This window comes from Austrofundulus limnaeus, unplaced genomic scaffold (genome assembly GCF_001266775.1).
Source record: "Austrofundulus limnaeus strain Quisiro unplaced genomic scaffold, Austrofundulus_limnaeus-1.0 Scaffold74, whole genome shotgun sequence".
NCBI classification, from domain to species: Eukaryota; Metazoa; Chordata; class Actinopteri; order Cyprinodontiformes; family Rivulidae; genus Austrofundulus; species Austrofundulus limnaeus.
The window spans coordinates 517,468-529,868 of record NW_013952476.1 but is presented as its reverse complement, the minus strand read 5'-3'; the positions used below and the strand labels follow the sequence as shown (position 1 = coordinate 529,868).

At 40.9% G+C, this 12,401-nt stretch overlaps 1 protein-coding gene across 2 annotated transcripts in view; it reads right to left on the bottom strand.

Annotated features, from left to right (window-relative positions):
• The window catches only part of vps13b (vacuolar protein sorting 13 homolog B), a 394,105-nt gene that overhangs the window by 21,893 nt on the left and 359,811 nt on the right, over positions 1 to 12,401 (bottom strand). For both annotated transcript variants that reach the window (XM_014010833.1, XM_014010832.1), the window contains exons 51-52: positions 7,000 to 7,170; positions 741 to 948 (exon numbers count right to left, since the gene is read on the bottom strand). In XM_014010833.1, coding sequence (XP_013866287.1) covers positions 741 to 948; positions 7,000 to 7,170 — 379 coding nt within the window. The remainder of the gene's footprint in view (positions 1 to 740; positions 949 to 6,999; positions 7,171 to 12,401) is intronic.

Below are 12,401 nucleotides of genomic sequence, written 5' to 3'. Positions count from 1 at the left end.
CTGAGAGTAGTGGTTCCTAAAGTTCAGATCCCTGCTGTGAGTGATAAAACCAAAAGCAGGATCCTTAAATAATCTTCAAAAATCCCATTTGATGTAGATTTTTGCCAAAAGCATGATTTCTATTCGGTGCTAAGTGCAACGTTAGCAGAGTTAGCGGTTGCTATTGTCGCAGGATGATGACATCATAAGAGCCGAGCACCAACAGCAAGGGCTGCGTTTCATTCTGAAAAAATTAAATGTTAAATTCAACATTTAAGATTTAACTTTTACATTAGGTTTACTTATTTAGATTTAGTATTTAAATATTATTCAAGATTTAAATATAACATTTAATAACAATTAGTAAAATGAGCAGTGAGCTCAATAAAGTTAAAATTTTAAAATGACATTTTAAAACTCACTCAGAAAGTGAGCTCAAATATTTTACACTTGGCGCCACACAGATTTCACCTTAACTGTTAATAAATACAGCAGTCATAATGAGTAMATTTTGTTGTTTTGTCATTATGAGCTTGTTTAATAAGGTTAATAAAATCTGTTCAGTAAAACAGGACACATTAACTCTTATTTTTTGGGTCAAAAGCTGAACAGTTTTGGAACCACTGAGTTTGAAGACAAAACTATTCGTCTTAGACATGTTTGGAAATAAAACTGGAAACACGTCGGCCTCAGCCCAGCCCTGATAATGTTTCTTTAGTTTTAAGCAGCTCTCTGACAGAGTGCAGAGTGTGACGCCTGACCTTGAAGTTGGGTGGAACAATGACTTTTCCAGCTGGTATCTGCAGAACAATCTTCTCTCCTTCAAAAAGCCAGAGGTCCCACTGAGAGTTGTTGGTCAGGAGAGCCCAGGGCAGGAGCTCCACCAGCAGAGTGTTCAGACCGGACTTCCAGCGGGACAGTTTCACCTGCATTGGACTGTCCCACTGGGTGAGAGGCTCCAGAACCGACCTGTGAGGGGAAGAAACCATCTGAGCACGCATGCTGGATACACTTTGACTGCAAGACAGAAACATTCAGATGTGAAGAAAAAACCAGAACATTTCTGAAGACAAACTGAAGCAGAACAATGAAGCAGAGGCAACTCTAAGACTGTAAGGGAAGCTCAGCTTCCCCTAAAATGTAATAAATAAATAAATAAATAAATAAATAAACAAAGATCAAATACATAATGTTGTGAGTACATGTCATTGACTAAATATGCGCTACAACGCGCTCAACTTTTGTTCAGAATCAGCTTCTTATCACTGGTAACGACGCAGCTTTCCTCTCCCTCATTCCCGCAGCTTCACGGTGCTTTAAACAGTCGGACGCTGAGCGTCTACAGAGCTCATTTGCGATGCAAAGACTGCAGCAAAACGAGATGAGTCATTGGATAAATGCTGGCTTTGTCCCACCCATCGGACGCTGAGCATCTCTGGGGTTCTATGGGGAAGTGGGCTGGCCTCGGCTGGCTCGGACGCTCAGCTTCTGCATGATGATTGGATGATCTGTCGGAGGCTGAATCCCTTTTTGATTGACAGCGAAATGAGCGAATCAGCGATCTTTTGGTTTAAACATCCCTGGGAGCTTTTTTTAGTTTTGTTTCTGTTCTGAGTCAAACCAGAGACTTTATTAATCCTTTTAGCAGCATTTTCTTTGTTAAAAACGACTAGCGATAAAAAGAGCTTCTATTTCTGTTGGTTGTTTTGTAGCTGCTTGTGTTTGGAGACGGACTTCTGTCACTCTTTCTGACTTCTTCTGTCCAGCGGGGGCTGCTGAGCCCCTCCACCCTCAGTCAATACAGTCTAAAACAGGGGTTTTCAAGCCATTTGGGTCTGGGGACCCCTTCCAAGGGCGAAAAAAATTCCAGGGACCCCCTCATAAACCCCGTGCTGTTTTAAAAGATAATTTATTGTCATTTCAACCCCTAAATGCCATGGGAATATATATTTTTATTACGTTTATTTTGTTTGTTTTATTAGTTCAATGTTATCCATGCATTTTTAAAAATAAAAACCAAATTAACATTTTAGCAAAAATTTTTGAGGACCCCCAAGATACCTCTCACGGACCCCTGGGGGTCCAGGGACCCCAGTTTGAGAACCTCTGGTCTAAAAACATGCTTGCAACACACACAAAAGAGGTAAGATCAGTGCAGGTTAATGATCAACAAGATTGCAGCAGAACTTACTGTGTTATTCAAGTCATCTGTTGAAAATTCCTGTATTGTTTCATATCTCAGGGTAAGAAAAAAACACTTTTTTTAATATCATGCAGCCCTAATCTGCAGCGTTCACTATGAATTAGAAACTCATTCCCATAGTGACCGCAGGTTCTGGTCAGTTCAGTCATGACAAACACCACTTTTATTTTGTCTCAAATGCTTTCTGTAGGAGACATGACAAGTTATAAAGCCACGTCACTTCTTTGTTGTTTGAAGAAAAACCAGCGGAAGTCGGTGGGAGTTTGTGTGAGCACTTTGGGAAGATTTGAGTCAACGAGGCACTGGGTGGGAGAAGACAAAATGTTTGGATGTACAAACTGAATAAAAAGTGTAAAGATTGTGGAAATAAAATCTTATTTGCAAAATGTTCTGTAAACTTCAGACAGTTTAAAAGTTACAGTGAGACAACATCACACTAAGTTGAACAATCTGTTGTAAACTCTTTGAATAATGTTCAGAAACTAAAGGGGATATAAAACACGCAGTTCATTCACGTTTAGTCCAGCTTTCTGTGACTCATTTAACCTGTGAATGATGTTTATGCTGTGAAATATCTGAGAGCTTTAGAGCTCAAAATGCTCTTGTTGTCTATGGGGAAATCTTTAAAAAAATTTTCTTTACACCATGACATAATCAAACATAACAGAAATGGAGGAATAATGGATAAACAGTAATTGTGGTGCTTTGAAGTTTATGCACTGTTACTCTTAATATATAAKCCAACTTGAGCTTTGGTGTTAATTAAATCAGTTAATTAGTTAAATTAGTTAAATTACTTAGTTAAATTAGTTAAAAATTTGTTAATTTTGTAAATTTGTTATCACTTTTTATCCTTTTTTGTTTTGTATACATGTTTGAAATAAACTAACTAACTTGGTGTGTTTTTTGTAAAGTTTACAAACAGTTTAAAGTAAATGATGGTGGTATTTTACATCACTCCACTGTGAGTCATTATCATGGCGAGTCAATAAGATGAGAGACAAGCAGACAAGCTGAACTTTCTTTAGTGGTTCTGGTTTTTATTTAGGCCACTGCTGTAGGCCTACTGGTATACAAGCACAAGCACTAAACCAATTACTACATATTTACTTGGAGACAGACATTATTATTATTAGCAGCAATTACTGTCTGACCAACTATGTCCTGATGCATCTCAGTAATCCAGGTAAAAAATCAAAAGAAAAAAATTGTATAGGTCTTCTGGACGAGTTCTTCTTTAATGAAACGTTTCGTCTCTCCTCCAAGAGACTTCTTCAGTCTGAGAGTTTCAGGCAAAATTCAGGCTTTTGAGTCTGACCAACTAAGTCATACAACTAAAATACACTCACTCACCAGAAATAAAATCTGAGTTATATCTGTTTAATTAATTCAGCTTTGAGGCTRCAGGACATTTTACAGAACACATGGAAGCTCAAGATTTTAAAAAACCAATTAAAACGCGTTGAACATAAACAATTTTTACACCGACAGACCATTAACACRCTGACAGCAGTCACAAAGACTAAACAAACATAAAGAAAGAAATGGCCTGTCAGCACATTATGCAACACAAACACATTCAGGGAAGAGTTGACAAGGCATCTGGGATCACACATTGGCATGTTGAGACTCCGACAAACAGCCGGGCAGACAAAAACACACGATCATTTTTCCACCAATTCACTGACACAGCAGTCATTTTAAAGCAATCGTGGTCTCATGAGCCCTAAACAGAGCTGGATGCCAGAGGAGAGCCAAACAAACAGTTTTCCCCCCCACATTTTCTCTGAAGTTCAAAGTCATAAAATACAACCCAGTTTTCCCTTTCCCACAAGGCCACCTGGACTTGGCTCAAGCTGCCCAACCTGCCAACTCAAACTTGTCACACACCCCAAAGACTCGCTGCTGTGACACGGAACCAAAACTGGGAACAGCTTTTCTTTACCATTTACTGGTGTTTATGTTAGTGTGTGCGGTTGAAAAGGCGGTTGACCTCAAAGCTGAGGACAGCAAAGTGCAGGGATCATAAATCATATTACACAGCTCACAAGAAGGTAATTGAAAGAAATGTGCTCAACTGCTTCTGTCAAAACCCACCGACTGTGCAGTTTCAGGGTTTTAAACGTGTAAATGTTGAGCGGCTGCTGCTCACAGTTCCCTGACTCCAACCCCTACAAAATGTTTGTTTAATGATTGTGCAGGTGACTCTCTGCCATTAAATATCCAATGAACAGAGAAAATAACATTTACCACTTTATACTTCCTTTGCTCCTTTCAGACACCAAAGTATAAACTTTCTGAAGCAAGTTCAGATGTTAACCCCTTTTACAAACACAATCAGTGTTTTCAACATTAAATTAAAACAAAACAACTGATGTGTGGTTATAATTCACTTCTGATGACATCGAGTTTCAGTCATTTTACAGAAGCACCTTCAAAGATACCAAATCCTGGCATAGAAACAAACCGCCAACTTCTGGGAAGGGAACCGTGCTTCGACTTTAACCTGACAGATGACCCCAAACCACAAAATCAGAACCCAGCCCCCCCACAAAGACTGAAAACGTCAGAGCGTGTGTGACATTTGAAGGTGAGCGATGTGTATGGTGTGTCTGCATGAGTTGGGAAACAGTGTGTTTGTGTAAAAGGAGCAGAGGATTTGAAGCGACCACAGGCAAGACATGTGGCCCACAGGTCCAGCGGACCCACTGGGACTCTTTGTTGCTTGGAGCCTGCGGGGAAACGTGTGTTCGTCTTTTCTACTGCTTCCTTCGATATGTGATTGGTTTGGGATATCCAGAGGGACGTCTGCAGACAGTTTCACATCAGAGGTCTGTGAAGTTGTACATGCACACTCACCCCTACTCCACACACATACGTTTGTTCTTCTATCCTCATGGGGACTTTGCATCGACTTCCATTCATTTATTGGTAGCCTAACCATGACCTCTTACCCTAAACCTAACAACCCCAGTACCTGATCCTAAACTCAACTCACACCTTAACCTGAACCACCAATGGTATTTCCCACAATGGGGACTGAGCTTTTGTCCCCATTAGGAACAGTCGGTCCTCACAAGGCTGTGTACCGTGAAAATGGTCAAAAAATATCACCAGGTAACAAAAACATGTACACACACATACACATCCTTGGACTTTGTATTGACTTCCATTCATTTTTRTAACTGTATTGATGCCTAACCCAGACATTTTCCCTAACTCCAACCATTACTAGTCTATTCCTATTTCTAACCCTAACTTAATTTACACCATATCTCTAAATCTAACTAGAACAGWGCAGTAAGGCTGCAAAAAAGTGAATATCCTTATGACTCAAAAATGTCCTCACTTTGTTGGTTCAAAATATGACGGTCCTCACTCTGTAGCAAAAACAAGTACACACACAGTCTTTAGAACTCGACTGAAAACAAACTGAACGAAAGGCTTTGCTTTGTGTGTAAAAGCGACGGTTTTCTTTCTGCATGTATGACAGTCTGATAATGTCTGATTCTCAACTCTGCATTTKGTTACCAGGTAACTATTTAAAAATGTGGCCCAACAGCAAAGCAATGAAGACAAGTTCCTAACTGAAGAAATACTTTGACAACTTAGGAAGACAAATGTTGTAAGAAACCTGATCTCGATGAAAGCTGTGTTGAGATTTAATGCCTGTTGCAGTAAATTTCTATAAAAATTGAAGCATTCTGGATGGATCATAAGGTGTTAGTGTTAAACAYTCATCACATAAATGAGTCTGACTTAGATACATTTCATTTCATTACTTCTCTGCCCTGATTTGCTTTGTGTTCACTGTGTGTAAATGAAAGTGGGTTAGGGAAGCTTTACAACATAAACTTTGAGGTATTAACTAAGTTAAAATAGTTTTGTTTATTATAGCCAATGCAGTGAGGTTTTTTTCAGAAGTTAAGATTTTTTGACCAGTTGTAGATGATGTTCTGAATGTCCTGAATGGAGAAAACAAGTTTATGTTCGACAGCCACCTTGCATTTCAGTGTTCATTCAGGTTCCACTGTTTATATCTGCATTAGTCATAACCATTAATGTCAACCCACTACATATTTCACTGTACTTGTATGTCAAAATTAGGGACTTGTATATCATACATACACTAAATACACATCACTGCACATGTCACTTTAAATCTGATGTCAATACCAGAAACTTTTATGCACGCACGTTATCCCGTTACATTTCTATTTCTAATTAGTTTAACAATATAACTTTATTTTGATGCTTAATGTTTCTGATGTTCATTTCATCAGAGGTCTGAGAGAGTAAYGTAATTTCAATCCTGTGTTTGTCCTGCACCTTATGCAGATTTAACAATAAATCGACTTTGACTTGGATAAAACTGATAAGCTTATTGGCTGGGACGCTCACTGTTGTTATACATGGTTGTTTACATGACATTTTGTTGTTATTTACAAATGCAAAACGTGACAACAGATTTACCACTTCCTGTGCAGCCTGAGACACTTCTAGTGATAATTTAACAACACTTCTACTCAAATAAATGCAGGCTGCAAAGTATTTGAAGATCAGAGTAGTTTGAAGATAAACAAATCTGATTTTGAAAATKTGTCTGCTCAAATTATATGGCTAACCTAATAACAGCTTGACCAAAGCGGATAGCTGTTCCCTTAAAACAAAACAGTTCATGCTAGGTATTCTTAGCACAAGTAAAGGCAATAATTGTTCAATTTTAGACATAACTCCACATCAAGATAATCAAAACACCACTTTCATTATTGCTGCAATGTGTTTTTTTTAACTGTTCAAAAGTTTAAAAAGCGTACCTGTCAGCATCTCTGGAGACATAAGGCCAAGGTGGCTCACTGGTGGTCTTCGGACTGTAGAAATCAGCCAGGATCTGTTCTGGTTTGTCCTCATTTCCAGTCTTATTCATGATTTGCTTGATTAGACTGGTGGAGATGGGAACGGCGCAGTGAGAAGCATCTTCATCCTCCCTGAGGGCAAACAGCACAAGCTCAGAATCATTACAGCGTCCTCAAACAAGGTCTGAGTGGAACAGTGGGTTCTTTTTGTCTAAACATGTGCCATCTCCGTTTCCCAATCAAGAAGGCACTTGATCTGGTGATTTCACTTGATCTTCTTCTCTCTGGTAAAAGCTGTGATAACTCATTGCTTATAATGAAAACCATAAAGCCACTCGTGATCAATTACGGTTGTGTTTTTTTATTCTACAAGTCTGGCATGTTTACTTACATCCTGCCAGGAACAATTCAGCTATATGTGTTTTTATTTCACTGCAAAAAAAATAACAAAAAACAAGACATCCATTGACAGCAGCTAACTATTTCCATTGTTCTCTTTTCAGTAAAATAAAGTGACCTCGGTTAAACTCTGCTTCTACCCTGAAGCCATGAAGTGGGTTGAATCTGTCTTTTGTTAGGCACTTCTCTTTGTGACACGCAGTCTTGCCTTACACACACACTAATTCTAAAAGATCACAGAAAGAGCTAAATGGGAGTAAATAATCCTATTGGATAACCTTAGCTCCAGTCGCTGGTCAATTACTGCTTTGCAACAAGACTTAAAAAAAGAACTCAATCCAAACAGCGTAATAGCATCTAGTATTTCTCTGGGCAGCATCCAGTTCTACTTGGCTAAAGCAAAGCATCCCCCATAACCCTGAGCAGCAGTTTGTTAATACAGCCCATTGTGCTTTAAAGGGAACACAGGGGCTGCAGTTTATAGACGTGGGGCAGGACAGAGGAGAGGGACAAGGTGTTGACAGGAAGCTTTTCATCCAGAGCAGTCCTTGAGGGGGGAAACTGGAAAGGCTTCTGATTGTAACCCTCCGTTTCCAAATGCGGTGGCCAGGATGGGGAGAGAAAGCTCACAACAGATCTGCTGAAGACTCGACTGTGTCTGCTGACCGCAGCGCTTCTCTCTACCTCGTTCATTAAAGTCCACAACTATGTGTAATTACAGGAAGGAAAGATGAGCCGATGACCAGCGAACATTCAAGACAGAATCTATCCTAGAGGTCTGGGGTTGGCTGGAGGGGCTCTCTGTGCATGTTTACAACTGTGGCTTGTAGTGTGTGTGTGTGTGTGTGTGTGTGTGTGTGTGTGTGTGGATGGAGGGGGATGAGCGATGGACTGAGACAGGGGGTGACAACAGAGACTAAAATCTAAGTCTGTGCGGTTTGAAGTGGTGTAGACGGGGAAGCAGTGTAAATACAAGAAGCCTTGTGGTCGCAGTCTAGAAAGACAAGACCCTTAGTTGTTTCTGAGCTTGTTTTTCTGCACGCATGAAAAGGATTTCTCTAAAACAACAGCGGTCAAATACATTCCCAGTCCCTGGATGGTCACTGTGGTTCCTTTATTGTTGCTGGAATCAAAACAAACTTTGTCACCAGATATCTAAATACAGCAGTTACAAAAAAATAAAAAAATAAAAAAATATCCCACCAAAACTGTAACAATCAGACTTTAATCTGCTCCTCATGTCATCACTAGCTGATCTTTTAAAAGCATCTGCATAAAATTATAAGAATTGCAGATGAACAAGCAACAAGTTGGGTGGAAACACCACCACATTATATCCCCTCCAAACATCAGCGACTCACAAACAAACAATAATACAACTGACAAGAGTTTTCTATTAATGATGTTAAAAATATATATTCAATATTACCATTTAAAGACGAAACAAAGCATTAGGGTTTATGGTTTAAAGTGAGTGGGGATGGATAAAAGACACAAAGCTTTATTCAAACCTTCGTGTCCCTTGGATGAAAGACACACGGTTTGAAATACAGTGTTCTGAGCCTCTCAGGATCCATAAAGGGGTCTCCAAAAATTCATTTCCTTCAACTGCTCAGAGCCAAGCAGTGGTCTAAGTAGTGCAAAGAGGTCTCCAATTCAATGCCACAGACATCACACACATCGTCATGGAGTCCCATCACCATTTTGTGGTGGTTGAGCAGGTTGTGCCCAGTTAGAACTCCAATCAGTGTACTTAAAGTTTTCCCAAACCTAAGATTTAGGCCATTTATCAGTTCCCGTGCCTGTCTACAGTCTGTCAACTTCCTCCAGAGGACTGAGTGTTGATGTCTAAGCCAGGCCTGTAGGGCAGTCCTACAGACTGTTGTTGAGATACCTAGAACAGGCTCTGATGTTTTGAAGTGGGCAAAGCATTACGTTTATGTGGAAGCATTTATAAATTGGATGCTCTTCAATTGCCTTATATAAAGTACCTCAAAATGATACTTGAGTGAAAATACAAGAATCTTTCTGTAAAACGACATTGGTAAAAGTTAAAATCTCCTTTAAAAATAGTACTCGAGTAAAGCATCTGATATTTACTGTGCTTAAGTGCAGGATACAATGTCCACCTGACAAAGGACTTCTTCCAGAGTATGTCGGCTCAGTGGTTAGCACCGAYGCCTCACAGCAAGAAGGTCCTGGGTTCAATCCCTGGTTCGGACCTGGGATTTATCTGTGTGGAGTTTGCATGTTCTCCTCGTGCTTGCATAGGTTCTCTTTCATAGCATTCGTTTCGTGTCTCACATTGGGAACGCCTTCGGCGTGATCTCATCAGAAGCTCATATTACATTACACCAGCCAGGACTGGCTGGAAATCAGCCTGTCAGTGACAAGGAGGGCCACGACCCTCCCCTTATATATAGGGCTGTTCCTGCACTGACAGGTAATTTCAAAAATTTCTTCTCGCAACGAGCAGAAGTTCCACCAGCTCTCTCCAGGTACTGCCTCTTCTCAGAGCCTAGCTAAACTGTCCATAGACTTGTGCGCAAGCGCGGTCGCTGGGCGCTTTGCTCTGGGTTAGCACAGCACCGCACAGAGTGTCTGGTTATCGGTAGCAATACCATCAAAAAAGTAGCAACACTTATATAAGTAACAATACTTAAAAAAATTAAGTAGCAATACTTTAACTGTTTGAGCTACCCCAACGGGAAGTCGCAACACTCCCCCCCAAGCCTAGCCATACCTGGTTAGCCTAGCTGTCACCAGCTAACGTAGCTTCAAACATCTCCCTGGAACATGGAGGCCGCGGGGGCTTCAGCAAAACCAGTGGAGGGCCCACAGCCACGGGCCTGCCCGTGTGGCAATAAAATATCAAGCTGGGACACCCACCCAACCTGTGTGGTGTGCCTCGGCTTGAAACACGCCCAAGCATCCCTTGAGTCGGAGGAGGAGTCTCAAAACCCATGACCCCTACATGGGACCTTCCTCTGGTACTGGAGGCTCTCACTACTTCGCCCTTTGAGCCTCTGGATCAGGTGGAATTAAAGTTGGTACCGCTGAAAACAGCACTTTTGCTGGCACTTGTCTCTACTAAGCGTGTGGGTGAGATTCATGCTTTATCAGTTCACCCATCCGGCACAAAATTCTCTTTGGACAATTCTAARGTGACCCTGCTCCCAAACCCTGCTTTTGAGCCTAAGGTGTGGGGTTCTTACTCTCCTATTGAGTTAGTGGCTTTTAATCCTCCTCTGTTCTCTTCTGAGGAGCAGGAGAGGCTACACAAACTCTGCCCAGTACGTGCTTTACGTATCTACATGGACAGGACGAAACAGGCCAGAAAAAGTGACCATCTGTTTGTCTCTTGGGCTAAAAATCAGTGCGGGAAACCGGTAACAAAACAGCGGTTTACTCACTGGATCACTGGTGCGATTGCCTTAGCATTTAGTTCAAATGGGCTGCAGCCTCCTGAGGGCCTGCATGCCTATTCCACCAGGGGCTTAAGCTCTTCATGGGCTCTGCTTAAAGGGGTGTCCCTTCAGGAAATTTGTGCCGCAGCAAGCTGGGCTTCTCCTCACACGTTTGCTCGGTTTTATAAACTTCATGTCAYAGCACCATCACTGGCTCATTCAGTTCTGAGTGTAGCACCAAGTGCACAGAAGAAGTGATGCTCTGATCAGCTGGCATGTAGTTAAGTCTGCTGAGCAATACGGGAGTCGGTGTATTTTCGTTCCCAATGTGAGACACGAAGCGAATGCTATGAAAGAGAACTTTAGGTTACTGTCGTAACCCCGGTTCTCTGAGTAGCATGAGTCTCACCAAGTCACCCTCCTTGCTCTAACGTTGCGAGGAAGAGGTGATAATCTTTTTGAATAACCTGTCAGTGCTGGAACAGCCCTTTATATAGGGGGAGGGTCGTGGCCATCCTTGTCACTGACAGGCTGATTTCCAGCCAATCCTGGCTGGCGTAATGTAATACGAGCTTCTGATGAGATCACGCCGAAGGCGTTCCCAATGTGAGACACTCACTCATGCTACTCAGAGAACCGGGGTTACGACAGTAACCTAAAGTTTTCTCCGGGTACTCAGATTTCCCCCACACCCCAAAAACACGAACAATAGGTTGCCTTCAGGCCCAGGCTGCTTTTGCAAAAGAGATCTGTGATCTCGATGGGATTTGCCTTGTTAAATAAAGGTTAATAAAAAAATAAAATAAGTATCAAAAGTAAATTTATGATATAAAATGTATTGAAGTATTAAAGTAAACATATACAGTAGTGAGTGGTTATGATTTCCAAAATGTCATTTATTGAAAAATTACCTCCCAATAAGATTTTTTCTAAAGAACATAATAACTATAATGCAGGTTACATGTTTCAGCTACAGATACAGTATATCTCTCCTAGAGTCACCTTCATACTCAGCTACATGTCTGACATGTCCTGCTGCAGTGTGATGTTGTGTCATACAAGTGTGATGGATCATGCAAAGCAACAGTGTCAGAATCATATACATTTATACTTCTCATCCAACCACAGTTGGGTTCACTGTCTGGTGGTATGACATATCTGGACAGTTCATTAATTTTTCTTTTCTTTTTTTTTTTTTTACAAAAACAAACCAAAATGACACAGGAGTAACAACTTTCTCCTTTTTAAAATGCAAGGAATAGAAGTAAAAAGTAAAGTACAGAAAACCAACATTTTTATTTGAGTAAAGTTTTTGTACTTACTTATTTTACACCTCTGCAATTTTATCCCCAGCTGCCTCCAAACAAGTGAAACACAGTAGAACCTGACAAACGAGGCAGGGATGTGTGTGACAGACTGCGGCTGTCAATGTCACACTTACACTATCACTTAGCTAACCAACACAATGACAGACAAAGACCACACAGATACAGGACCCATGCTCATCCACCACACACACACACACACACACACACACACACACACACACACACACAC